Source organism: Suricata suricatta, chromosome 1, assembly GCF_006229205.1.
Source record: "Suricata suricatta isolate VVHF042 chromosome 1, meerkat_22Aug2017_6uvM2_HiC, whole genome shotgun sequence".
Classification (NCBI taxonomy): domain Eukaryota; kingdom Metazoa; phylum Chordata; class Mammalia; order Carnivora; family Herpestidae; genus Suricata; species Suricata suricatta.
Genome location: NC_043700.1, coordinates 139,785,094 through 139,810,773, shown reverse-complemented (window position 1 = coordinate 139,810,773; position 25,680 = coordinate 139,785,094). Strand labels below are relative to the sequence as shown.

At 36.8% G+C, this 25,680-nt stretch overlaps 1 protein-coding gene across 4 annotated transcripts in view; it reads left to right on the top strand.

The window, feature by feature from the left end:
- MOB1B (MOB kinase activator 1B) overlaps positions 1 to 14,516 on the top strand; it is a 48,158-nt gene extending 33,642 nt beyond the window's left edge. For 2 of the 4 annotated variants that reach the window (XM_029945117.1, XM_029945137.1), the window contains 5 exons: positions 3,094 to 3,187; positions 8,715 to 8,848; positions 11,373 to 11,536; positions 13,402 to 13,478; positions 14,382 to 14,516. In XM_029945117.1, coding sequence (XP_029800977.1) covers positions 3,094 to 3,187; positions 8,715 to 8,848; positions 11,373 to 11,536; positions 13,402 to 13,478; positions 14,382 to 14,430 — 518 coding nt within the window. In that variant the 3' untranslated portion in view covers positions 14,431 to 14,516. The remainder of the gene's footprint in view (positions 1 to 3,093; positions 3,188 to 8,714; positions 8,849 to 11,372; positions 11,537 to 13,401; positions 13,479 to 14,381) is intronic. The other 2 variants (XR_003910982.1, XM_029945125.1) reach the window with 2 other exon arrangements.
- The last annotated feature ends 11,164 nt before the right edge of the window (positions 14,517 to 25,680 follow it).

Genomic DNA, 25,680 nt, shown 5'->3' with positions numbered 1-25,680 from the left:
ACCCCCTTCACCTCTTTCACCATCATCTCCCCCCCAACATCTCCCCTCTGGCAACCGCTAGTTTGTTCTCTACAGTTATGAGTCTGTTTTTGGTTTGTCTCTTTTCTTTTTTCTTCCCTTTCCCTTTCCCTTCCTTTCTTTGTTTTGTTTCTTAAATTTCACATAAGAGGGCACCTGGCTGGCTTAGTCAGTGGAGTGTGTGACTCTTGTTTTTGGGGTTATGAGTTCAAGCCCTATGTTAGGTATAGAGATTACTAAAAAAAAAAAAATAAAATAAAAATTCTACATATGAATGAAACCATATGGTATTTGTCCTTCTCTGGCTTATTTAGCTTAGCATTGTATTCTCTAGATCTCTCCATGTTGTTGCAGATGGCAAGATTTCATTCTTTATGGCTGAGTAATATTCTATCCTTACCTCTCCTTCTCTCTACCCCTCTCCCCCTTCCCCCTTCTCTCTCTCTCCCCCTACTCCTCCTCTCCCCGCCACATACAGACACACCATATCTTCTTCATTCATCTATGGATGGACATGGGTTGCTTCCATATTTTGGCTATTGTAAATCATGTCGAAATAAACATAGAAGTGCATTTATCTTTTTGAATTAGTGTTTTTGTATTCTTTGTGTAATACCAATCAGTGGAATTACTGAATCATAAGGTAATTTTGTTTTGAATTTTTTGAGGAACCTCCATACTGTCTTCTGCAGGGGCTAAGCCAGTTTGCATTCCCACTAACAGTGCATGAGGGTTCCTTTTTCTCCATGTCCTCACCAACATCTGTTGTTTCTTGTATTGTTGATTTTAGCCAACAGGTGTGAGGTGATATCTCATTGTAGTTTTGATTTGCATTTCCCTGATGGTAAGTGATGATGAACACTGTTTCATGTTGACCATCTGTATGTCTTCTTTGGAGAAATGTCTGTTCTGTCTTCTGCCCATTCTTTTTAAATTGGATTATTTGTTTTTTGTGTGTTGAGTTTGTAGTTTCTTATGTATTTTGGATACTAACCCTGTATCGGATATGTCATTTGCAAATATCTTCCTCCATTCTGTAGGTTACCTTTTAGTTTTGTTGGCTGTTTCCTTTGCTGTGTAGAAGCTGTTTATTTTGATGTAGTCTCAGCAGTTTATTTTTGCTTTTATTTCTCTTGCCTCAGGAGACATATTTAGAAAAATGCGTGTGTTCTCTTCTAGGATTTTTATGGTTTCAGGTACATTTAGGTCTTTAATCCATTTTGAGTTTCTTTTGTGTAGGATAAAAGAAAGTGGTCCAGTTCCATTCTTTTGCATGTAACTGAACAGTTTTCCCAGCACGATTTATTGAGGAGTTTGTCCTTTCCCCATTATATATTCTTGCCTTCTTTGTTATAGATTAATTGACTATGTAAGTGTGGGTTTATTTCTGGGCTCTCTATTCCATTAATCACATTGATCTCTGTGTCTATTATTTGTGCTAGCACCATACTATTTTGATCACTACAGCTTTGTAATACAACTTGAAGTCTGAAATTGTGATGACTCCAGCTTTGCTTATCTGTTTCAAGGTTGCTTTGGCTATCCTGGGGTCTTTTGTAGTTCCATACAAATTTTAGGATTATTTGTTTTAGTTCTGTGAAAAATACTAGATAGAGATTGCATTAAATCTGTAGTTTGCTTTGGGTACTGTAGACATTTTAACAATATTTGTTCTTCCAATCCATGAGCATGAAATGTCTTTCTATTTCTTTCATAAATATTTTATAGTTTTCAGAGTACACGTCTTTCACTTCTTTGGTTAGCTTTATTCCTCAATGTCATATTATTCTTGGTGCAATTATAAATGGGATTTTAAAAGTATTTTATTAATTTTATTTTACTTTATTATTATTACATTTACGATTATTATTATCATTTTGAGAGAGAGACTGCAAGCAAGGGTGGGGCAGAGAGTGAGGGAGGGACAAAACCCCAGGTAGGCTCCATGCCCAGCATTGGAGAGGGGAGGGCCACCATGGGGCTTGAGGTCATGACTTGAGCTGAAATCAAGAGTGGGATACTTATTAGCTGGCTAAGCCACCCATGTGCCCCTAATTCTTAATTTCATTTGGAGGAAAAGATATTCATAGTCATTATGAATGAATGTTGAAAAACCGAAGTATTAGGATTTAAGTGTTTTTGTGCTCTTCTTAAGAAATACATCTGTGGGGGCACCTGGGGGGCTCAGTTAAGTGTCCAACTTCAGCTCAGGTCATGATCTCAAGGTTCGTGAGTTTAAGCTTTGTGTCAGACTCTGCTGACAGCTCAGAAGCCTGCTTCGAATTCTGTTCTCCCTCTCCCTCTGCCCCTCCCCCCCCAAATAAATAAACATTAAAATAATACATATGTGGAAGTGAATGGGGGGGATGGGTGAAATAGGTGAAGAGGATTAAGAGTACTCTTACTGTGATGAGCAGTGACTCATGTAGAATTGTTGAATCATTATATTGTACACCTAAAACTAACATGCTTCTATGCTTGCTGTTTCTTAACTGTTTCTGGTCTCCATTCTGTTTCATTGGTCTGCTAAGACCACACTATTTTATCCATTGTGCTTTACAAATTTTGATGTTCTTGTTGTTCTTTAAGAATGTGTTGGATATTCGTAGTTCTTTGCATTTTCAAATACATTTTAACTTTTTTGATGGTTATGGAGTGGCATCCCACTATAATTTAAATTTTAATCCCATGATTGCCAATCTCTTTTCATGTGCCTTTTGACCATCTGGAAGCTTCTTTTGTTAAGTGCTGGGGTTCAAAACTGTCTCACATTTTTCTACTGGGTTTTCTTTTTTTGATTCATAGGAGTTCTTTATATATTCTGAATATGTGATTTCTGTTGGTTATATATATATGTTGCAAAGAATTTCTCCCACTCTGTGCTTTGCTCTTTTACCCTCTTAAGGGAGTTACTTAACAGACAGAAATCCCTAATTTAGTGTAGCCAAGTATTGTGATTTCTGTATATGCTTTTCACCTGTTCTTTGTAGAGGAAAGAACACTGGTAAATCTAGGATTCTGCTTGAGTAAAATTAAAATTTAATTTTTTACTTATAACTGGTATTTGCTTTGCAGCTGTGGATTTCTTCAATCAGATTAATATGCTTTATGGAACAATCACAGATTTCTGTACAGAGGAAATTTGTCCGGTGATGTCAGCTGGCCCAAAGTAAGACATGGTTCATGATCATTTCTCATTTTTACTTAAAAGTTCTTAGATAGAAAGAAAGCTGCTGACCATATAATTTCTCTGCGTAGCATCTCCTTCAGTGATTCACCAATGACCGATACATTAAGTCCAGATTTCTTAGCCTGAGCCTTCTGGCCCTGCCTGTGTAAACCTCCATCCAGCCTCTCCTCTGTTTGCTGATGAATCTTTTCTGCTCTATCCAGGCACTAGGGTACTGGCAGTGCCTTGCTGTTCCCTCCATTACGTACACTCTGAAAACTTGCTTATTCTGTTATTGTCTTGGATATTTTTCTTCTCTTCCCATTTCCTCTAATCATCTGGTAATACTATAAAAAATCTTACCCATCTGCAAGGCTCACATCAAATGCTTCTAAACCTTTTGATTTTTTTCAGACTAGGTCTGATCTATTTAATCTATTTGCCTTTGTGATTATATTTCTTTGTTATACTTGTACTGTTTATACATGTCTTATTTAACCTATTAGATTCCTTCTTTGTTTAAATCCTTTTTGGTACAAGAACAGTGCTTGCCACCTAGTTAGCACTTGATAAATGTTTGCTTGGATCAGTAGATTCTTGAAACTGGCCTTTATTACTACTATGGCTCATAGTAACAATGGCTGCTACCATTTATTTAGTGATACCTAAAATGTCCAGCCTTTCATGCATTTTATCTTTTACTTCATACAACCCTATGAGGTAAGAAAAAAAATAAAGTCTGAGAAAGGTTAAGTAAGGTGTTGAGGTCCTGTTATCTAGAAGCAGGCAGGTTTAAAATGCAGGTCTCTTTGATTCTAGTACCTGAACTTCTTTTTTTTTTTTTTTTAACATTTTACTTATTTTTGCGTGACAGAGAGAGGGACAGAGTATGAGCAGGGGAGGAGCAGAGAAAGAGACACACAGAATCCAAAGCAAGCTCCAGGTTGTCAGCACAGAACCTGATGGGGGGCTCGAACCCATGAACCAGGAGAACATGACCTGAGCTGAATGCTGAGCTACCCAGGCGCCCCTAGTGCCTGTACTCTTAATTGCTACATAGTAGTATTCTGTTATTTTAAGAAATGTTAATTGATACTTATGAGACATAGAGAAGTTTTATTTTTAGTGCTGAGTTTTTATGAAGTATATCCTGCACCCCCAAAACAAAACACCGTTGCCCAAACTTACTAGTGCTTTAGGGGTATTATCATTTTAAGTAGCGACCTTAGAATGGTAATCACTTATTTTAGAATATTTTGGGTAACTTTTATTTTTATTTATTTTTATAATTTTTTTTCATGTTTATTTATTTTGGAGAGAGAGGGAGACAGAGCATGAGCAGGGGAGGAGCAGACAGAGAGGGAGAGAGAATCTGAAGCAGATTCTGTGCTAACAGCACTGAGCCTTATGTAGGGCTTAATCCCGTCAACTCTGAGATCATGACCTGAGCTGAAATCAAGAGTTGGATACTTAACTGACTGAGCCACCCAGGTGCCCGTATTTTTGGTAACTTTTAAACTGCAGTGTCAGAGTCAGATTACTTACTACCCAAGTGATTCAGTTTTATTACTTCATAATCATACTTTTCTCTTTTTGACCAAATTCACATACTGAGCAGAGTATTACTTAGTTGGAGTTGTCTACCATTATTCTTCAAATTAATTTCAGACGAGCTTAGCTACTTCCCAGAATCCAGACCTTTTAAAGAAAAACTGACAGTTTGCCATCATCAAAGATATTCAAAAGAATATAATTTAAATATTTCTTAAGGTAATTTTTTTTGACAAGAACTTATTTTTAGACTAGTTCAGACTTTGAAACTTCAATAAATTTAAGTGTAGAGAAAAGATGCCAGAACACAAGGAGCTCCCATATCTTTTTTGTTTTTTATTAATGTTATTTATTTTTGAGAGAGAGAGAGACAGAGCACAAGTAGGGGAGAGTGAGAGAGACATGGAGACAGAATCTGAAGCAGGCTCCAGGTTCTGAGCTGTCAGAACAGAGCCCCACATGGGGATTGAACCCACAAAATGTGAGAACATGACTGAGCCAAAGACGGACCTTAACTGACTAGCCACCCAGGGGGCCCTCTATATCGTTTTCACACAGATTCCCTAATTATTAACATTTTGCTGCATTTGTTTCATCATCTACTCTGTATATATACTCATTAACAATTTTTTGAACCTTTTTATGCTTTTTTTGAGCAAGTTGTAGACATTAACGCCTCTTTACCCCTTCATATTCAACTCTGTATTTTCCAAAAATAAAGTTACTCTTCTATCTAACCAGCATACAAACCCTCTACATCATTTCCTCAGTCCATGGCCACTATTCACTTTCATGACTGCTCAACAGTATCTCAGTTTTCCCTTTATGGTCAAAAATCCTACCTAGGAATATATATGGTGTTTATTTGACTTACTTTTCAGGTACCTTCATTTTGGAACAGTTCCTCAGTCTTTCCCAATATTTTCTGTATACAGAGAAGACTTAACATAGCAGGCCTGTTACCCTTCAGAAGGCCTACTTACAAGATTGATCCTTAGAAAGCATCTGAGAACTTGCATTTTGAACGGGTTCCAACCTCTCTAACTGTTCAAACAGGCTCACTGTGCCTAAACTGTTCGTACAAACAGTATGGCTAATGCTTTCCTTCTGGGAGGTCAGAATTTTAATATGTGCCATGCAGAGGTTGCACCTTGACCGTTTCTCGATAAAAAATCTGGACAGTGAGTCACTAATGAGCTTCCCTGGTAGATCATATTTAACATGTGTTAGCACAGCTCAGTCTTGGGGGAATTAAGTGTGGCCTTTGTGAATCCACTGGGAAAAGACTCTTGGAAGCTTGTGCCTGGTTTTCTCTGGACTTTGTCCTGTTTGCTTTTTCTTTTTGTTGATTTTGGTTTGTGTTCTTTCACTGTAATAAATCATAGCTGTGAGTACAACTGTGTGCCGAGTTCTGGAAGTCCTCTTAGCAAATCGTCAAACATGAGAGTGGTCTTGGGGACCCTTGATTCAGTCTGTCTGATGTTTCCTTGTGACCACATTCAGGCAAGGACACCATAGAAATGATAAATTTTTTCTCAAGTGGATCGTAACAGGGGGCACACACAATATCAACTATACCATCACTGGTGATGTTAACCCTGATTACTTTATCATCATAGTGTCTGCAAGGTTTCTTTACCTCAAATTTGTCATTTCCCTCTCTGAAATTGAATAGTATTTTATTGTGAGGTTTTCTGATATTATACCACTATCCTGTTCGATGAACTATGGAGAATTACTGCCACTTAGAATACTGATCTGATCACTTTCCCTGCAGAAACCTTATTTAAATAAGCTGGTTAGGAGGAATGTATCTAATTCTTCAAAAGTAACAGGCATAGGATCTCTATGAAGATACTGCAACAACAGTATCTTCTTCCCTCCTCTCCTTCTACATTTCCTTGTACCTGCCCTCCCTTCCTTTTTTTTTTTTTTTTTTTTGGAGAGTCTTAAATTATGTAGATTTCAGTCCTGAGAAAATATAGTTGTCATCATGCTTTGCCATCTTTACAAAAGATGCTTGGGACTGTACCAAGGAGAGGCATTTGTTAGTTGCTTACTACTGGCCCCTTGTAAAGTGGTATCGAGTGATGGCTCAGAGGATTTTGTCAGTTATTATTTTTTATTATTATTCACCAAGAAGTGATGAGTATTTTGTAGTTTGTAGTTGATAAGTTAATACCATGATGATGGAAATAAATTTCAAAGGGAATAGTCTGTCAGACATGGAATAAAAAAATCAATGTGGGAAACAGAATTACAGCATGAAGTCATGTATAAACTTATGACAAAAGAATGAGAATGGATCAAGGAATCATAGTTATAGACTGTAGAAGTGTAAGCAATATATAGTTTTATTTTTCAAAAAGCTTTAGAATATTGAAAATAAGTATGTTTAAAAACTTCAGAATATTGACAACGATTTTTAGGTCAACTGTGTCTGTTTTTGATTTTTGCATTTGAAAATGAATATGGAACAGCTAATCACTAGTAAAATGAAAAATATGATTGGAAGGAAAGGCAAAAATGTTAAGATTTCTTAACATGTGGGAGAAAACATGGATGAGTCCTATCTTTAAGTGAAGAGTCACGATGCCAACAGTTATGCTGTTCATAGTGGTCTCTGTCTCCTAAGAGGATCAAACAAAAATAGGCTTAAAATACCCCTTGGGACTTTCGTTTCATATTAGGAAGAATCTCTAGACTATGAAGGTGATTGAGTAATGAACAGGATGCCAAATGTGGGGGAGCCTCCTCTTGGAGACCTTCAAAGTAGACTTACTAATCATCCCTGTTGCCCAGGGTGGCAGTAGGTATGCCGTTAGAATGTTTATTCAGGCGTATTGTGTTTAGATTTATTGTTCAGGTATAAGTAGCTATGACTAAATAAAAAGCTTCCTTATTCTATCTCAAGACAATTTTTGTTATTTAACATACTCTGTAATATTTCCCATTATATTTTATTTCACATCCTTCATTGGACTCACTAATCTATCATTTTGTTAGTCTAAATTGGAACAAGGTTAGAAAAAACAAAATTGATTCAAAGAGAGAAGCTAAGTGGTAGGAGTAATCTTTCAGAAACTAAAAAAACAAAATGATATTTCAGTTTAGAGATTTTTTTTATGCTTTGGAGTTTCAGCTCTGTGCTTGTTCCTTATCTTAAAAATCAGGTTGTGGTTGTGTGGGGGTGTGGGTTTGTGTATAACTCCATTACCATTTTTGCCATACTGTGTTTTATTTACTCATTTATGAGCCTATCTCCTCTACTAGTCTATTTTCCTTAACAGTACGGAAAGTGTCTTTCATTTTAGTGTTCCTTGGTCAAGAACAGTATTCTTTGATACAGTATTTCTCACATGGTAGGTGTACATTAAATGTTGATTTTACCAAAGGATAGTGTTCTGTTAATACCCAAATCCTACAGGCATCTTTATTTGGGTTGCCATTTTTCTTTAAAGGCATATTTGGCTTTTCAACCAAAGGTACTCAAATATTGAATCATTCTCTTCTTCATGTATCTTCCATTCTGTTCTCTACCCTTAACCCCAAATTTAAAACCACAAGTTAAAAGAATTGTACTGCATAAGGAGAAATGTTTTTCAAAGAAAAAAAAAAACCAACACAACCATAAAGATTAAAGATGGTTATCATAGAAGTAGGAAAGTAGAAAGTTAGCTAGGTTTTCTACCATGGCAATGTATGATTCTAAAATATAAATGCTGTATATAAAGAAAAACTTGAGATTGATGGATCAGTTTAGTTTGGATTATGCTAAATGCAAAATAGTCCAGTAGCAGTTTAAAAACTCTAAATTTAAATGCCAAATGCAAAAGATATTTATTTGGAGGAGCAGATTGTTTAAAACATGTCCTGTGTACATTCATAATATACATACATTTAATAATATAAAAATACATGCTTTTTGTATAGGTATACACTGATAGTCTGTGTGCCTGTTATCTTTCCAATACAGATACGAGTATCACTGGGCAGATGGAACAAACATAAAGAAGCCTATTAAGTGCTCTGCGCCAAAGTATATTGATTACCTGATGACTTGGGTTCAGGACCAGTTGGATGATGAGACATTGTTTCCATCAAAAATTGGTATTATTGTTTTGTATAATTGGGATCCATTATGATATCTAGCCTATCATATCTATCACAATATTTCTAATCTTATACATTTAAGTGTCTTTTCTTTTTCATACCAAGTTTCTCATGAACATTAAGTTAAACAGTGAGAAGATCAGTGTATCTTGGATGTTAACAAAATTTGTCCTGTGTTATAGAGAAAAGAGACTGGGTACTGAATGGGCAGCCAATATCATCTGCCAGTCATATCCATTTCTTGTTTAGGGAAGAAGTTTATGTGATTTATATTCAGTTTTACAGTGTATTTTCAGCAGAGAGGGAGTTTGAATTTGTGACCACAGTGTGAATCTTACAGACTGTGAAATCAAGCTACGTGAGAAGAAAACCAGAAGATTTGAGGGGTTGGCCTGTTAGCAACTTGAGTGACTTTTGCTTTTTTTATATTTGCTCTTAAGGGCTGACCTTTCAAGGGAAAATTATTCGCATCCAGATAGTTCATATGATTTTACCCCCTCAAACTTCTTACAACCTGTGTTTTCTGAGAAAATTAAGAATTTGTTCTTCTATCAACAGACAGCTTTTGACTATATTTTATATCTTTATTTTTTTTAAGTTTATTCATTTATTGTTTCAGGGGGGAGAGGGAGGGGCACAAGTGGGGGAGGGTAGAGAGAAAGAGAGTGAAAGAGGAAGCACAAAATCCGAAGCAGGCTCCAGGCTCTGAGCTGTCAGCACAGAGCCTGACATGGGACTCGAACCCAGAAACTGCCAGATCGTGACCTGAGCCAAAGTTGGACGCTCAACCAACTGAGTCACCTACCCACACGCCCCTATATTTTATACTTTCAGAGTTTGGAAGAAGGATGTGGTGGAGGAGAAAGCAATGTAAATAGTTGCTTTTATTATGGATTGTTTTGAACATACTTATTGAATGTTTGAACTACATTCAATATAATAAAAGGTCTTTGTAATAAAAAGTCTGTTTTTCAGGACTCCTTTACTTATATCATAATCATTTTTGTTAAGTGCCTTCACCTTCTCTATTAGCGCCCATAATATATTTCCAACTTTTTATTTTGACTCAATTTCAGACTTAGAAAATTTGCAATAATTGTGCAAAGAATCCTTGCATATTCTTCTTCCACACTAATTTTCTTACAGATTTTTTTAGTTGTCAGTATCTTACCATATTTGTGTGTTTCCCTCCCTCTCTCTTGTCCCTCCTTTCCCACTCTTCTCCCCCTAACAACATACTTTGTTTTTCCTGAACTATTTGTGAGTAAGTTATGTGTAGGTGCCTCTTTATCCAAATGTACTTCAGTGTGCATTTCCTTAGAAAGTCACAGTGTAACTGTCAAAATCAGGAATTTAACCATGCTGTAATAATGTTGTCTAACTTATAGATCTTATTCAGATTTTTCACATTTTCCTAATAATATCCTTTATAGCAAAAGAAAATCTTTGACATTTGTTTTCATTCACTTATCATGTTTCTGTAGCTTTCTTTAATGTGGAATATGTGCACTTCAGACTTTTTGGTCCTTCCTGACATTGAATTTTTTGAAGAGTTTAAGCATACTCTTTTATATAGTGTCCCTTCATTTTGGTGTGTCTTCTGTTTTCTTGTGACCTATAATATTTTTAAGTGGGTATCATGTGATGACACTGAATCCAGGAGTATTAATATTTGGTTTATGTTTTGCCAAAATGGAACATTTTGCCATTGTAACAAAGGACAGAAAATTTTGCATTTTTCTAGTTTTGTATTTATTTAATGCTGTAAAAGTGCTCTAATTCATAAAACAATGAGCCTCATTGAGAGAGACTATAGCTAATTTTAGAATAAATGTGTCTGGGTGGCTCAGTTGGTTAAGCATCCAGCTTTGGCTCGGGTCATGATCTTGCAGTTCACAAGTTCAAGCCTGACGTCAGGTGCTGTGCTGACACCTCAGAGCCTGGAGCCTGCTTTGGATTCTATGTCTCCCTCCCTCTCTGCCCCTCCCCTGCTCGTGCTCTGTCTCTCTGTCTCTGTTTCTTTGTCTCTCTCTCTGAAAAAATAAACAAACATTTAAAAAAAGAGGAATAAATATAGACCTGGAGTAGTAGTAGAATAATTTCCATAGAAAAAAAATAAAAATGTATTGCAAGCATTTTAAACAAAACTGAACATGGTTAATACATTATGTTCAGCACATATTTGTATTGAGACTTGATGTTAAGAAATCCAAGGATGTAAGTGAGTTTTAGCTTTATTACCATCTTAGGTATAAATTTATTTCATTTAGTGAAGTGGTAGGTATACAAGAGGCATTAAGGGGTGATGCTGAAGTCTAGTTCTTATTCCATGGAAATTTTAAAGTTTATTTCATTCATGATATGTTGAGAACTTCTGAAAAGTACAGTGGGTATTATTAAGTAGTAATTCACAAATACTTCTTTAAAGCGTCTTGTTAATTTATGTTGCCATTTGTTGACAAACTCATATTGCTTTGTTCTTGTCTCTTATTAATAAGGGGGTTGTTTATCTATTTATTAGGTGTCCCATTCCCGAAGAATTTCATGTCTGTGGCAAAAACTATACTCAAACGCCTCTTTAGGGTTTATGCTCACATTTATCATCAGCATTTCGATCCTGTAATCCAACTACAGGAGGAAGCGCATCTCAATACATCTTTCAAGCACTTTATTTTTTTTGTCCAGGTAAGTTGGATTAGGAGACTTTTTTTTTTTCAAGAGTTTTTCTTTCTTTCTTTCTTTTTTTTTTGAAATGTTTGTTTATTTTAGAGTGAGAGGGACAGAGTGTGAGTGGGGAAGGGTCAGAGAGAGAAGGAGACACAGAATCTGAAGCAGGCTTCAGGCTCTGAGCTGTTAGCACAGAGCTTGACTCAGGGCTTCAACTCACAAACTGTCAGATCATGACCTGAGCTGAAGTTGGACACTTAACTGACCAAGCCACCCAGGTGCCCCAGGAGGTCTTTTTTGGTCAGTAAAACCAGTTATGTGCAGAATTCCAAGGTGATTACTACACCCATACTGTTAGGATAAAATTTGCCATATCTCCCTAGTCTTTATCAAACTCTTCTGTACTTGCCATGATGATAAGGCCTTTTGTTTCTGAATTCTGTTCATCTCCAGGTTGGTGGCATGCAAGTCTAAAATGGATCTGAGAGGTCTTACCTTGGCTTTGCTTCAGTTAACATGACATAATGGATGGCCTGAATTAGGAACTTGGCTGGTTGGCAAGCCTATACATGAACTTGGTCCCTTTACCATTTTAGCATTCCTCTTAATCCTCTTAACCCTCAGTTCCTGTCTACCCTGGATCTTTATTATTATTATTATTATTATTATTATTATTATTATTTTAGCATATACTGGCCTGGAAATGGGCTTTGTATATAAAAACTTTTTTCCCCTCCTTTTTAAAACCACATGCTGAATAATTTTTAAGTTAGGTACTATTCCTTATGACCAAAAGAAGAAAAAAACACCCCAAAGAGTGTTACTATTCCAGAAGTCCATTAGTCTTTTTTTCTGACACTGGTTGACCTCCTCTTCCTTGTCCCTTTAGTTCTCAGGGGTGTAGACTAAGAGGAATCCGATATTCTCATCCTGAAGTCCAAGCCTTAAGTATGTGTTATTTTTTTTATCTGTGGGCATATACTTATAAATGCCCTCCCCTCATTGCATCTCCACTGAGGAAAAATGTGTCTGTTTTCCCTCTCTGCATACCCTTCACACTGAAAGCACACATTTCATGTCTTAATTTCACCTATATAAACGCATTTTAGATCATAACTTGACAAAACTGTTGCTCAGAAGAGTTACTTTACCATGGGATCCTATCTACAGACACCTATAGAAAAAAAAGAAAATGTTATCTCAAAGTTTGCTTCTGTTCTTTGATTTAGAACAGGATTGCTAATGTTCAGGTTTTAGTGATTTAGAAGAGGATATTCTCCCTTGAGAAGGGTTAGTTTTATCCTACTATATGATCTTATCTGAAAAAACAATGTTATCTCTCAACTCCTAGCAAATAGTAGCAGGTTGATACATAGCATTTGCCATATCTGAGCCTATTTACATTTCAAGACACTGAGACCTTCTTAAAGGTAGTTTCATTAGTATACAGTCACCCCTTGTTGGAGTAAGTGGGGGCCTCTGCCCTAGACCTCACAGCTTCTCCAGCTGTACTCCCAGAGTAAGGGACCCACAGGGCAAAGAACATACCTCTCAGATCTCTCTGGTTTGTGCTCTGGTACCTAACATCTCAATTTCCTTTTCACATGGTCCTAGTTACATTTCCAAGTTGTGCATTAATCTTTTCCTTGCGTCTCTTCTTTCAAGGGATGGTCATGTCTCTGATACGTATACATCTAGATCTTAGGGGTAGCCAGATGCCAGCAGTTTGTGAAGGTGTGTGATCATGGGTACATAAACCAGCCACAGTATCCACACTCCTGCAAGGGAGGCTTCTTGAAGTTTAGGTTGGAGCTGGGGGTTGGAAGGTCAGGCAGGTTTGCTGAGAGTCAGGGACAGGCTCTCTTCATATTACCCCTTTCCAGTGCAGAATCCTGAGGAATCTTGAGAATTCGAAATTTGAATCTGCTTTCCTGGTCACTTTTAAGGTACATTTGTTAAGGTAGGAAGATAGAACATGTTTTATTTCACAATGTTTTAGCTTAATGTAAAATTTTTAGTCATATGCTATATATATGTATATCCATTTGTGTTCTTAGTCTAGATCCCAAAAATCTTAGGTATAGGCTTGCTCTTAGATGCTTCTAATGCTTCCCCCCAGTACTTACTTTAATGTTGGCATATGATCATTGCAAGAAGTGAATGAAATTGGGAGCTCAGGATGCCTGACCATGGCAGAGTATAAGATCAGAAGTACACACAGCCTGTATTTATTTAGCCGTACAGTGTTATAGTTCTGGGAAAATCTATTTAGAATGGAAGCTCAGAATGACAGGAGTGGAATTTCTAAAGAAGTAAAAATTAAATCCAGGCTTTCTAATTTGTTTCTTATAGGATTTTATTTATCATTTGTGGACTTCGTGTTTTTTCGTTACTCTCCTACTACATCTCATGATAGCTTGCAGGTGTTAACTCTTTTACTCTTCATATAAGGCTAAAATTTGCCTGAGATGCTAGATTTTTTGGTCCCCACTTGTTTGACTATATCTAAGTAGTTATTCCCGTTTAGCAGGAAGCAGCACTCTCATTTTTTGAGTATTCACTTTATGCCAGGAATTACATGAAGTGGTTAACACACAGTATCGCATTTAGTCCCCACAGTATTTTACAAGGTAGGGGGATTGACCCTAATATTACTTTAGATGTGTACAACATAGTATCAGGAGTACTCAAGTGATTTGCCTAAGTTAAGACAGAGCGAGGGAATAGAAAACATTTTAAAAAAAATGATTAGACCTTTATTTACTTTGAAAGCTAATTTCCAACAAATGTTAATGGAAGTCTGCTTTGGAATGAGATGTAAATAATCCGCTTTACTATTTTTTCCTGCCTTTATCATGCGTAGGAATTCAACCTTATTGATAGAAGAGAACTTGCACCACTCCAAGAACTGATTGAAAAACTCACCTCAAAGGACAGATAAAAGGACACAGAGCTGTGCAAATTCTTCCTCAAATGAAGTGTGTGGAGTGTATTTGGATTTTGTTGTGTTTTATTTTTATCTCGGTCGTTGTTTGTCTTAGGTTTTGGGGGGCTTGTTTAGGTTTCTTTTTCTTTATTCTGAGTAAATGAAACCATAGTCTATTGCTGAAGGAAGCCAAGAACCATTCTCTCTATATTTGATAGGGGTAAGTTTTGTCTTAGTGGCATATGGTGTTTGTTTTTTTTGGTTTACTTGGTTTGCTTACTTGCAGAATTTTTGATAATGCTGTGTGCTGAAAGAAAAATGCTCGTTGATTGGACTGCTGACGGATGGAGATTCTGTGTTGTATAAATTGTGGCCAATTTCTGAAGTCCCCAAAAGACTTATGTTTTTAAGTGCCTTGGTAGGCTCACTTCTGAGGTGCAAACCACAGACATAGAACTGAACAGGGCTTGAACAATATTAGGATTACTACCCAGGGCACTTACTACTGATGCATGTTTTAAAATATCTATGATAAAAGCCATAGTTTACCTAACTTGGTGATCTCCAGCTTTTACTACATTGAAGAAACACAATTTGCAAAGGTGTGCATGTAGAACATACAAAATTAGTATTTATTAATTATTTTTGATATTGATGGTAATTCTGTTCAACAAATGCTTAAAGTTCTACAAGCAGGTCTTTTTTCCATCTCTGGATATCTGTGATATTGAAACTTGAGGATGTTGAAGTGTAATACCTATTGCATTTTAGTTTCTTTTTACATGTTAACTGCACTCTAGGTGTAAAAATTCAGGTTAAATATAGGTTTGCCATCTTCAGAGGTGATGCTGAACTGTGAGGTTTCTTAGCAATTGCCAAATGAGCCATAAGTCTAGAGAATTCCCTTCTACTTTGAAGAGGAGGGGATGGATAGGAGTGTGTGGTTGGGAGGGTTTGTTTGTATGGGGAGCTATAGATGGGATTAAGTTTGGTGAGTCAAGTTCAAAAAGTCTTGTCTTAAAATCCTTGAGTAGAGTGGCATGAAGTTTTTAACCAATTTCTTGTAAACAAAGTCTTAGAGACTTCCTTTTAGGAATCAGCTTCCATGAGAAGTTAAACATAAATTTTTAATTTTAGGTGTAGACATTAAACATGGAATTTAAGGACTGTTTGGGGGAAATTGATCACTCTCTAGCATTTCCATTCAGTGAATGGAGCTGGTGTTTGCCTGTCATTTTAAAATGATACAGTACCCTTCTTTGCTTGTGATAGGCCCAATTTGAAGCATTCTGACTTCTGATTTTTCCACTGCGAAAGGAAATCTTTCTCTTTGCAGTGATATCAAACAATGTAAGTGCTAATTCAAAACTTACTAACTTTTACATTTTATTTTATCATGGCTTTCCAGTGAATTATTCCCATAAGTAAAAAGTTTAGAAAGTTAGTTTTTAAAATAATTTTAACATTTTTCACTTCAATTTTAGTCTTGAGAAGTATCTTTTTCAGACTTTGTTTTTATTTAGTCATTTCTGGTAAAATCTCTTTCCTTCAATTACAGATACATATTCTTCCTTTAGTTTGAAATACATACCTTTTTCCTTATGGAATACAAATCTTGCTTTGAAATTGTATAGACTAAAAATGGTCAGTTGAAGATAATTTTAATCTAAAATTAAATCAGTCTGTCTTTGCCATTAACAAGGAGAGCAGTGATACAATTTAATGCCATTTTAGTTATGATGACTAGGAACTGCCTTTTTCTCCATTTTATTCTAACAATCATTCTCCAAGTACCAACAGTAGAAGCAGTGGGAGAGCCTGGCAGAGGCAAGTATGTTGGATGTTCATTGGTAATGTTTATTGATCAGCTGCAGTGAGAAGTAACTGACTTCCTTAAAACAAATCTTTTATTATCCAGATAGGTAATATCAACCACTGTAGGTTGATTCAGAAATAAAATTTGGCATCAAGTGATTTGGGATCCTATTTATTGATGAAAATGAAGCACATGATTATTCCAGTAGTCTTCCATACTGTGTTGGACTTTATATCAACCTCGTAACAAAGAGGTTGCAATAGCCGAAGGCAGAAAATAGTGAAAAACTGTTCTTGCTCTTTTAAGCGTTACACAGTAGTACACTGTAAAAATGAAAAAAATGTTTCTAGAAATTAATGTTTCGTTTGAGGCCCTCCTTTCCTACTGTGTGTAGATAGGAGTTTGTTGTCTCTGTGTCAGAATCTCAGGTGCCTGCTTCTGAGTATTCCTTTAAACAGAGGTATTATTAGGAAGTAAGGAGGGGGTGCCTGGGTGGCTCAGTCAGTTAAGGCTCCGACTTCGGCTCAGGTCAGATCTCAGTTCGTGGGTTCGAGCCCCGCATCAGGCTCTGTGCTGGCAGCTAGCTCAGAGCCTGGAGCCTGCTTCCAGTTCTGTGTCTCCTTCTCTCTCTGCCCCTCCCCCTCTCATGCTCTGTCTCTCTCTGTATCAAAAATAAATAAAAACATTAAAAAAATTTTTTTTAATAAAAAAAAAAAGGAAGTAAGGAGATGTGTACCTGTGTGTATGGTAACAAAGTAGAGAAGTTCTTTCAGGGAGAGGCCTGGCATTGTATGTGGTGTTATGTGACTACAGGTAAGGAAACGCCCACCAGAGCATGTGAGAAATAATCAATTTAACAAAACCGTTGCTTTGATTTGATTAGTTCCCATGAGCATTAATAAGATGCCCTTTATAAAATAAGGATCAAATCCTGGTTTTGTAGCAGTTTGCTTACAAATGTGTATTGGAATCTTTTCAGATCTCTTAATATAATTTGTAAACAACCAAGATAATGATTTCCCCCCTTGCTCTTTATACAGAGATTTAAAGCAGAAGTTGGTTTTCTCATCCACTAATTAAAGCATAAAATGTCAAGTAGAAAGTTAACATAGTATTATTATCACAATGCTTTGGTTAAATGTTGGAATGAAGCAAGTTTTAGAAGTTAACTTCAAATGATGGAGTAATGTTGGTAAAGAGAAATTAATAACCAAGAGTGAAAATCTTTTATTAAGCAGTAGATGGTGCTACTGGTTTTCATTTGCTGACTTGATTGTTCAGTTTTCCCATAAAAAGCATGGCATTAGACTTCATTAAAACAGTAAGCATGTATTAGTTAGCTGGTAGAGGCTTTGGAGGTCAGTTTACTGTACACTGAAAGATTTTAGATTGTTCTTTCTACTTTTGTCATTTGTAAATTCTAAAGGGTGAGTATAAAATGTGTTAGGTGGGAGAAGATAGGCTTAGTGTATAATAGATCTCAGACTGAGTTACTGCCTGGCTTATCAGGAAAGATAAAACACTACCATCTCTTATCTTCAGGAAATACAGATGATGTGGATATTTATATTTTACATGTAATCACCAGACTCCATTTTATGTGTTAGCATTTTCCTTGCTTATGGGAAAATAGCAAAGTGACATTTCTTTTATACCTTTGTGTACACCCTCTCTGAGAGAGGTTTTGATAACCACTGAAATGGTGAAATGTGAGATACAATTATTAAGTTATAGGACTTTCTTTTCAAATAAGTATGTCATACCTTAAACATCCAAATGAGAGTTGATCTTCAGAGTGGTTTCTGTGGGAGCACTACTCTCTCTAGCTATGCCTTGAAGGTGTAATGTGTTTGGAGCATTTTCAGAAATGCTTTGAGAATTGGTTTATGACTATGCAAGAAAATCTGTTTCGTCATTTTACTTGCACCGAAGACTTTTTTGGCAGCTTAATATGATCTAGCTCATTCACCAAACCAACTCTACTTTGCTGTTTTCTTAGAACTAAACCATTAGGGAAGTTCAAAAAACTGTCAGAGGCTCCAAATTTGCAGAAGAGAATGTTTTGAGCATTGGTGGCACCATTTAATAAAGGAATAGTTTCCTGATGTCACTACTTTTAAGTAGACAGTTTCATTTGGATGTATAGGTTTTGTTTAATCTTTACAAATTTAGTTTAATTACCTTATTTGTTAAATATAATAATTAAAAAATCAAAGTCTATCTCTTGTTTTCTACTTCTGTTCCTTTCCCTGATAGCTTTGCAATTTTATATCAACCACTATAGGATAATTCTGATTGAAGGGACAGTAAGAAAAAAATGGATCCAATATTTAATATAGAAATAGCTTAAAGTAACAAAAGCCTTTACCCTTGTCCTTTTTTTTAAACATTTTCACTCAAATGAAAAGACTTCAGATCATTGTACAAAGAAATTGGAATAAGTTTTATATAATAATTATGCTGAATATTAAGCTTGTATATCACAGATAAAATATTTAAAACTGTATAATCATTTCATAGATCATTTATAACTTTAAAAATTTTGAATGTCTTTTTAAAAGATAGGGGACCATAAATATATTTGTAATTTGAAAATGTGACTGCATACCAAGGGGAAAAGTTATTTTGAAACTTATCTGAAATATTAAAGAATATACCAATTTTAGAAATGCTATTCTAGATCTATACTTTAAAGAACCACTCCTGAAGTAATTTAAATAGTAGAGTTTTGTCATAATGTTAAGATTCACGCATAGTAGTTACTGTTTTTCAGTTTAAAGGTATATGATACTATTATTTAGAGGTAAAGATATCTTAAGATTTAATGGAAAAGTTTAAATTTAAAGTATAGTAACAATTCTGATTACAAACAACTTAAAATTCTAAGACGTTCCTAACAAGTTAATTATAGATAATAGTTTATTTTAAAGGTATACTGTGTTCCATGTCTGCCACTCATATAGCTGAACAAAACTTAAATTTTGACAAAAGAGGGAATACATATTAAAATACTGAATAATCTCAGTTTTGCAAGTACGATGCAAGTTCCTTTTCTGTGTATAATCCTATACAATAGAACATTTTGGGTTACAAGTCTCAAAGACAGATAATGAAATCACTGGCCTCTTTTAGCTCTGTGGACTTGTCATCTCCCTCTTAAATTACTTCCGTACACCATTGACTTCCCACCTCTCAGTCTCCATTGCGCTAGGAGAACAAAACAGATGGGTTGATTGTGCAGGTCCTCGTTGTTAGTGGTTCTGAAGCACATTCTGTAATCCACTGACCGAAGTGTTGGAAGGTGCAACTTACACAAGCATTTTTGGTTTGTTTTGGTTGACAGCTTTCTTGAAGTTATGCTGCTGAAGCTGAGATTATTAGTAATTTAAGATTTTTGTTAATATTTAATTTTTCTTCTGTGTATTAAATTCTTATGTGTTGGTGTTTCTCACAGGTTTGTACATATTTTCATTTTTATTTTCTGAGATAATAGATTAGTGCATTTCCATATTAAGAACACATTTCTCCTTAAATTACTCTGCAGAGATAACTATTTTTAGGGGAAATAGTTTTTTACAGTCACTAAATTGTATTTCTTATTTTTGTACATGCATAACAAAGGTGGTAAGGGCCCTAATCCTGTAGGGAACACTTAACTTTTGTTCTATTTGAACTTTTCCTATGCATTATTACTTAAAATTATCAAAGAATTGTGTCATGAAACCTAGGTTGAGAGATACAATAAACATGACAACTCTTAGAGTCTGAATGGAAATAATTTCTGAGGACAAGAGCATAATCCTGCCGGTGCCATCTAACAGAAGCCCCGGGCAGCATTAACGCTGCAAATATCCCAGAGAACGTGCAAGACCGGGGGCCTGCCCTCGTGCAGATACACGGTTCTTTTTTTTTAGGTAGCTGGATGGGCAAAAATGGTCTAAAATATGAAGTGCAACATGAATGCTATATTGAAAACTGTGCCAAGATTACTCAAATTCTAACTATTACAGATCAAAGTTCAACTGCTTTGTCATTTTAAACAGGGATACTGAATGTCAGAAAATCTGTAATATGTTTAATTGAAAGATGTAAATAATGTATACAGACTTGTATGTGATGGGATGGGAAATATTTAAATTCTAGGTTTTTTCTAAAGGAAGAAACTGAATGTTTATTTAAGAAAAATTAATAAATAGTTACATTTGGCCATGAATCCTGCATTGCTGATTATTTTTGTTTAGGAGCTCCCACACTGAACACATTCCTAGAAGAATATTTTAAGTATGGGATATGTTGAATATTATATTTTTTCTAATGTTTACAACAACCTCAGAGGTTAGTATCTCAGTGTCTTGCTGCTAGAAAACTGAAGCTCAGCAATTGTACAAATCACTGATTAGGACCAGGATTAGAACCCAAATAGTCCTGACCTTGAAGCCAATGCTTTTGTTTGTTTGTTTTCTTTAAATACTCTACTACAATGAGAACAGTTAGCAAAATAATTATTTGTTGACCTTTTTGTCAACCTTTTCTACTACTTTATCTTCAGTATAGACCATTGAAGAATATTAATAAACAGGAGCACCTGGGTGGCTCAGTCAGTTGAGCATCTGACTTTAGTTCAGGTCATGATCTCCCAGTTTGTGAGTTCAAGTCCCACATCTGGCTCGCTGCTCTCGGCCTGTCACAGAGCCCACTTTGGATCTTCTGTTCCCCTCCCTCTGCCACTCCCCTGCTTGCAGTCTCTAAAAAGTAAATAAATATTTTTAAAAAGCAATATTAATAAACAGTATTGGAGGATCTTCATTTTACCCTGATATGTAAGTTCTAAAAGGAAGTATGTATTTTAGAGTATTCTCAAAGTATCATTATCTAGAGATGTTTATTATAGGCATTCGTGTTTAGAACATCAGGTCACCATAGTCTCCCAGTATCACTAATTGGTGTTTGTAGAAAAAACTAGGAGTAGAAATATTAGTTCATGCTGATGTGGATTGTAAACCTGCATACTTAAAGGCACCTTGTTATTCTGCACATACAGCAGCTATAAAGCATCTGTGTATAAAATATAAAATACCCATACAAAAATTAACTATATTTTGAGGAAAATGTTCATTTGCCTCTATTGTACTAAATTGAAATGGTTAATTCTTCATTATATAATATTATTTGGAATGATGCATTTTGATATGAAGTTCTAAATACTGCTTCAAGCAACCATGTTTAATAAAGGTTTTATATTCCTGGGGTGCCTAGCTGGCTCAGTTGTAAGAGCATGTGACTCTTAATTTCGGGGTCATGAGTTCAACCCCTGTGTTGGCGGTAGAGAGTACTTAAATAAAAACAAATGAATGTCTTATACTCCTATTTTAAACATCCTAATGAGTACAGTGTCACTTTTTTTTTTTTTTTCAAGTTAATTTATTTTGAGAGGGAAGAGAGCAAGAGTGAGTGAGGGGCAGTGAGAGGGAGAGAGAGAATCCCAAGCAGGCTATGCACTAAGAGTGCAGAGCCCATCGTGGGTCCCAAACCCAGGAACTGGGAGATCATGACCTGAGCCAAAACTAAGAGTCAGAGGCGTAACTGACTGAGACATCCGGGCACTCCACAGTGTCCTGTTTCTTGATGGCCTAAGTTTACCTTTGCAAGCATGCAGCCTAATATATCTTCCTTTGATAAGGACTTATGTAGGGCTAATGGTTCCCTGCGAGCCTTTCTAGTATGTTATTTTGCTATGGCACTTCAGATCTGCTGAAGCACCTTGACTCCCCACTCTTGCTTTTATAATGGCTTCTGCGTTCATGTATTTCTAGGCAATAATGAAGATTGTAAGAAGAAATTCATAACCAAGATTATTAAGTTAATAAATACCATTTTACAGAAGTTGTTGGGTTCGTGTTGACAATATATCGGCTATAACCATATTAATGTTCAAGGCCCTTTTTTTCCTGCCTTTGTTCTCTTTTCTCACTTTATAGAGTTTTCGTAATAAACCTATGTGTTACCAGTCAAGGTCCTGTCTTGTTCTTTAGTAACACCAGCATTCCCAGAGACAAAAAGGAATTCTCAAATTGAAGGGGTAGCAAAATTTTGGGTGAGGAAGGATGAAGATGGTAGCATGTTCACGAATTGCTGGATGCCCCAATACCCTTTAAAAAATATATTTATTTTTGGGAGAGGGAGAGTGAGAGAATGTGCACTCGTGAGTGAGGAAGGGGCAGAGAGAGAGAGGGAGAGAGAATCCCAAGTAGTCTCTGCTCTGTCAGCACAGATCCTGACTCGGGGCTTGATCCTGTGAGATCATGGCCTGAGTAGAGATTAAGAGTTGGAAGCTCAACCTACTGAGCCACCCAGGGCCGCTAATACCCTGTGTTTTATCTGCAATTCCAAAATCTGAAAAACTTGGAAAACGAAAGTATTTTTTTTAATTTAATGTGAACTTAACCTGATCTAAAGTTAATAGTCTTTATCCCACTTAATGTGAAATCTGTTTCACTGCAAAATACCTGTGTAATGGATTTAACAACCTCTGCAGAAGGGTGAGGGATGGCTACATAATATATGTACCACAGTATTGTTTTTTTCAATATATATTATATATTTTACATATATATATACACACATATACCATCTACAGAGTTATTTAGCATAAAGTGCAACAATGATTTAAGTAGAATCTAGTGATTCATCCCCTACATATAACCCCCAGTGCTCAGTCCTCCCCTTGCCCATTTAGCCCATCCCCCCACCCACAACCCCTTTAGCAAGCCTCAGTTCCCTGTATTTAAGAGTCTCTTATGTTTTGCCCCCTCCCTGTTTTTATTTATTTTGCTTATTTTTGAGAGAGAGAGACAAACTGAGTGTGAGCAGGAGAGGGGCAGAGAGAGAGGGAACATAGAATCTAAAGTGGGCTCCAAGCTCTGAGCTGTCAGCCCAGAGCCCAACACAAGGCTTAAACCCATGAGCCATGAGATCATGACCTAAGCCGAAGTGGGAGGCTCAACCAACTAAGCTACCCAGGCTCCCCTGTTTTTATGTTATTTTTGCTCCACTTCCCTTATGTTACTCTGTTTTGTATCTTAAATTCCACATATGAGTTAAGTCATACGATATGTGTCTTTCTCTAATTTTACTTAGCATAATACTCTTCTATCCATGTTCTTGCACATGGCAAGATTTCATTCTTTTTTGATTGTCTAGTAATACTCCATTGACACTACTGTTTTTCTAAAATCCAAAAATGTTTACATTCTGAAAATCTGGTTACAGGGATTTCAGATAAAGGACTGTTGACAAAAATCAAGAAGGTGATTTCAAAAGTGCTTTTCTCTTGTCTCTTACTTGTATTATCCACAGGTTTATGTAGGAAAATGGGAAATTATGCTGAACTTGGTGCCAAGAAAGCTTAAGTTTCCCTATTTCCACCATCTACTTCATCTTTTTAAGGAACACTTTTTAGCTTTGAGGAACTCAAATTCTCACAGCCAGAAACTAGCAGAGCTGAAATTTGAAACTAGTCCTTAATTTTCCACTGCTTAAACCTCTCAATCACGGCTCTATACTACTTTTCTTGTGTGCCTTTTGTGGAAACCACACTTTCTGCTCAACTCTAAACATCTTTATCAGATCCATATGGAATTTCCTCCTCTTCTTTGTCTACTTTCCTCCTGTTTGAAGGTCTCAGAGACTAACCCTGCCTTACCTCTCAGTATCTCCCAATACCTTTACCATTTCACGGGTTTCCCCCCAAGCCTGGATGTGGAATATAACACCTAATGGCTTCCCCAGATTCCTTGCCATCCCTGATGGTAAGCATTCAGGCTTTTTTTCATTTCAAGGATCCTGCTGCTAATTACTATGGAGATAAACAAAAGGAATAAACATAAAATAATAAAATAAAATAAAATAATTATAAGGAAGTTAACCTAGAGTTCCCCATGGATTCACATTTTGATTTCTGCTTTTTCTTAGAATGGATTCACCATTTATGCCCCCTGTGATTCTACCATTAGATGCATTTCAGGACTGGTGGTAATTTCAAGATAACAGAGTAATAGGGCATTTGGTTTCTGTAGACCATTTGAGCTCAGGAACTAATAGATGGAGTAGTGTCAGTTTACCAGATCTTTACCAAGATTAAAAACAAATTCTGAGTATTTCTACACTGCATCTGTCCCCAGCTAGATAAGTCTCCTAGCTGAGTTCATGGCACATAGGTAGCCACTCAAAAATTTAACATTGATTAACTATGTGCCAGGTGTAGGGCATGCAACATTAAGCTAGCTATAGTCATGCTGAACAGAAACATACCCAGTGTGGTAACGTCTGCATAGCACTGTAAGAGCAGGAAAATTTTCCCTTCCTCCCTTTTTACGTCCTTTGCCTGGTCCACTAATTAAATTGATACAAGATAGATTAACAGGAGGAAACCAAATTTAATTATGTACATATAGGAACTTCATAAAAATAAGAAATTCAAAGGTAGACCATTGCATCTTTTAGACAAAGAAACAATAAATTAGTAAAGAACTGACGAGACAAAGGGGATTGGGTTTGGGGTAATAAATTGGTGAAGAAGTGGCAGGGTTTGTTCATAGGCGTTCTCAGGCCTCAATTCCCTGTTTGGTGAGGAGGAGGCCTTCTGCCCTCCTGCTCCAGGGAGGGCACCTTTTACATAGATTCGTCTCCTGCTTTCAAGGGGGACCAAGGGAGGGGCAGAGATCCCCTTTTTGTACGGTTTCTAAAGTTCCTTTATTTTGAAATTATCTATATGCCATAGTGGCACATTTTTGTGTGGCGTGTTCTCCTGGAGCATAAACAGGACTTAAAGCAAACCGAGAGAGGTTTGAGAGATCAGGAAAAGCTTGCTGTGTAGTGGCGTCTGACTACGTCAATTCCCATGCCAGACCCTCTCACGGGCTTTGAGACTTTGAACAAGTAGCCTCTCAGGGCCTGTTTCCTCCCTGATAAATCGGCCTAATGGTGGGATTTCCTGCACTGGGCTGCGGGTTAATTCAAGAACAGCGCTCGAAACAGTGCCTGGCACGCAGTAAGAGTACAATGCGTTTCCTGAGGGCTGGGTTGCCCGCCTGCACTTGGCCTGACCTAGCCTCACCATTGTCCTCGGACTGGACTCCACGGGTAATCCGTTTGGTTTTCCTACCGCACACTGCTTCTCGGCCAGTTCTGTTCCAGATGCTCTGTTGATTTCTACACGACCCTCAGGAGAGTTCGCCACTACTGGTGACGAGGGTGGGTGTCACTCACTTGCCTGGCTCGCCCTCCAGCTTCAGCGTTAGCCCTCGGTCGCAGAGGACTGCGAGTCCTGGAAAGAGGCGCGCCATCGCGCGCGCCATCCCGCCCTGCGTCCCTGCGTGACCCGACGTGCCGGGCGCGCACGCAGGAGTCCGCCCGCGGCCG